Here is a 2,329-nt window from a genome sequence, read left to right on the forward strand (position 1 = left end):
AGCCATTGAAGAGGAGTGGACCAACATTTCACAGGCCACAATCAACAACCTGATCAACTCTATGCGAAGGAGATGTGTTGCACTGTGTGAGGCAAATGGTGGTCACACCAGATACTGGTTTTCGGACCCCCCCAGACCCCCCAATACAGTAAAATTGCACATTTTAGAGTGGCCTTTTATTGTGGCCAGCCTAAGGCACACCTGTGCAATAATCATGCTGTCTAATCAGCATCTTGATATGCCACACCTGTGAGGTGGATGGATTATCTCGGCAAAGGAGAAGTGCTCACTAGCACAGATTTAGACAGATTTGTGAACAATATTTGAGAGAAATAGGCCTTTTGTGTACATAGAAAAAGTCTTAGATCTTTGAGTTCAGCTTATGAAAAATGGGGGCAAAAACAAAAGTGTTGTGTTTATAATTTCGTTCAGTGTATAAATCCTTTAAAGCTAGAATGATTTTTAGAACCATTTTTATTTAGAATATTTTACCTAATGTAAAAATCAACTTTATACTGTTTGTTTGTAACATTTCTGAGTGACATGTCTTTAAATATTAACTTTAAAGTTAAGTTAAAATAAGTATTTGCACAAATATCAATTAATTATTTGTCTCTAATTCCAGATTGTGTTTATGTCCCATACAGGTGGTAGTGAATGCACTGGTTGGTGCCATTCCCTCTATTTTCAATGTGCTGCTGGTGTGTCTGATATTCTGGCTCATCTTCAGCATTATGGGTGTCAATCTGTTTGCTGGGAAGTTCTACCACTGCATCAACACCACCACAGAGGAACGCTTCCCCATGGATGTGGTCAACAACAAGAGTGACTGTATGGCTCTGATGCTCACCAATGAGGCGCGCTGGGTCAATGTGAAGGTCAACTATGACAATGTGGGACTCGGCTACCTCTCTCTACTGCAAATTGTACGTTTATTAGACTTGTAGAGTTTATTCTATTACATATGGAACACATGTAACCATTAACAGTCATAACATGATGGTATTTGCTTGATCGTTTGAAGAAAAAAAGATCAAGCAAATGTAGAACTCAGAGTAAAGCATTTATTTAAACTAAGCTAAAAAAAATTTAATAAAAAGAGAAATTTAGTGCAGACACAGAGTATAATAATGTCACAGTTTAAGCATATTTACAGTCAGCGAATGTATTTTCATGTCCTTTCCTTTTTATGCATCAGAGGACACAGAGGTAACTCAGCACAAATGCATAATGAATAAATGGGTTTTATATGACATGCTGATATTCATAAAATACTTCTCTCCACACAGGCCACATTTAAAGGCTGGATGGATATCATGTATGCTGCAGTGGATTCTAGAGAGGTACGTGAATGACAGTCTTTCCACCTGTATAACTGCTACAATGCAGTTGAATGGATATAATGTAGTATATGCACACATGTTGCAAGTTCACAATAAAGTAAATAGTCAACACAACTTTTTGATATGTTGTCCTCGCTGATTGTATGCAAAGTGGTGTCCAATTAATAAACAAATTTCTCAGTTAGAGTAAAAAGAATAGTTGATAAATATTTCACCATTATATACTCTCATATCTTTCTAAACCTGTATGCTGCTGTTTTTAGATAGAAACAAACATTTTAAAGAATTAAAATAAAGAATCTTATTTTCTTACAAATGGTTATAGTGTTAAAAGGGACAAAAAAAAATGCTTAGTCCATACAACTTGAGCACTATATTGTAAGTGTTTTGATGCCATTTGATAGCTTTGTGTAATCAATCAACAAAAAATTTAAGTAATTCTTCCCCAAAAGTGCAACTCTCAAAACAAATATGTTCCCTGTGGCAAAGGTTGTAAGTCAGTAAAATCAAACTTTTCTTGGTTCTTATATCCAAATGTCATGACATCAAAGTCATGCCATTGATTTGAGTTTTGTAGTGGAGGTAAAGATGAATAAAATGAATAATGAGTTGCATGTTCAACAGCTTATTTTTAAAGAACAATGTCAGTTCCTAAATTATTGAACTTATTTCTGTTTAGAGTAGGGCTGTCAGTTGATTAAAACTTTTAATCTAATTAATTACAAGGTGCTGAGATTAATTAATCTAATTAATCTTAACCCTTTAGGCGCCAGGGTTTTTTGGAAAAAATGCTGGATTTTGACATCAAGATTTCAAAAGCTTGTGGCTTGAAAGGGCTTAAAGATCTACTGTAAATTAGAAAAATGTTGGGCATGAACGAAAGTTTATGTGGGGTGTAAATATGCTAATCTAATTTGCATATTATGATGTCATCAGGGGCGGCCATCTTGAATTTCATAATATTCAGGAAATAGTAGATATTGAAT

The 2,329-nt window shown here is 34.9% G+C and overlaps 1 protein-coding gene across 1 annotated transcript in view; it reads left to right on the forward strand.

Annotated features, from left to right (window-relative positions):
- LOC107654028 (sodium channel protein type 4 subunit alpha A-like) overlaps positions 1-2,329 on the forward strand; it is a 49,151-nt gene that overhangs the window by 39,767 nt on the left and 7,055 nt on the right. Inside the window, exons 21-22 of the mRNA XM_016440915.1 lie at positions 648-926; positions 1,290-1,343. Coding sequence (XP_016296401.1) covers positions 648-926; positions 1,290-1,343 — 333 coding nt within the window. The remainder of the gene's footprint in view (positions 1-647; positions 927-1,289; positions 1,344-2,329) is intronic.

This window comes from Sinocyclocheilus anshuiensis, unplaced genomic scaffold, assembly GCF_001515605.1.
Source record: "Sinocyclocheilus anshuiensis isolate Anshui unplaced genomic scaffold, SAMN03320099.WGS_v1.1 scaffold454, whole genome shotgun sequence".
Taxonomy (NCBI): domain Eukaryota; kingdom Metazoa; phylum Chordata; class Actinopteri; order Cypriniformes; family Cyprinidae; genus Sinocyclocheilus; species Sinocyclocheilus anshuiensis.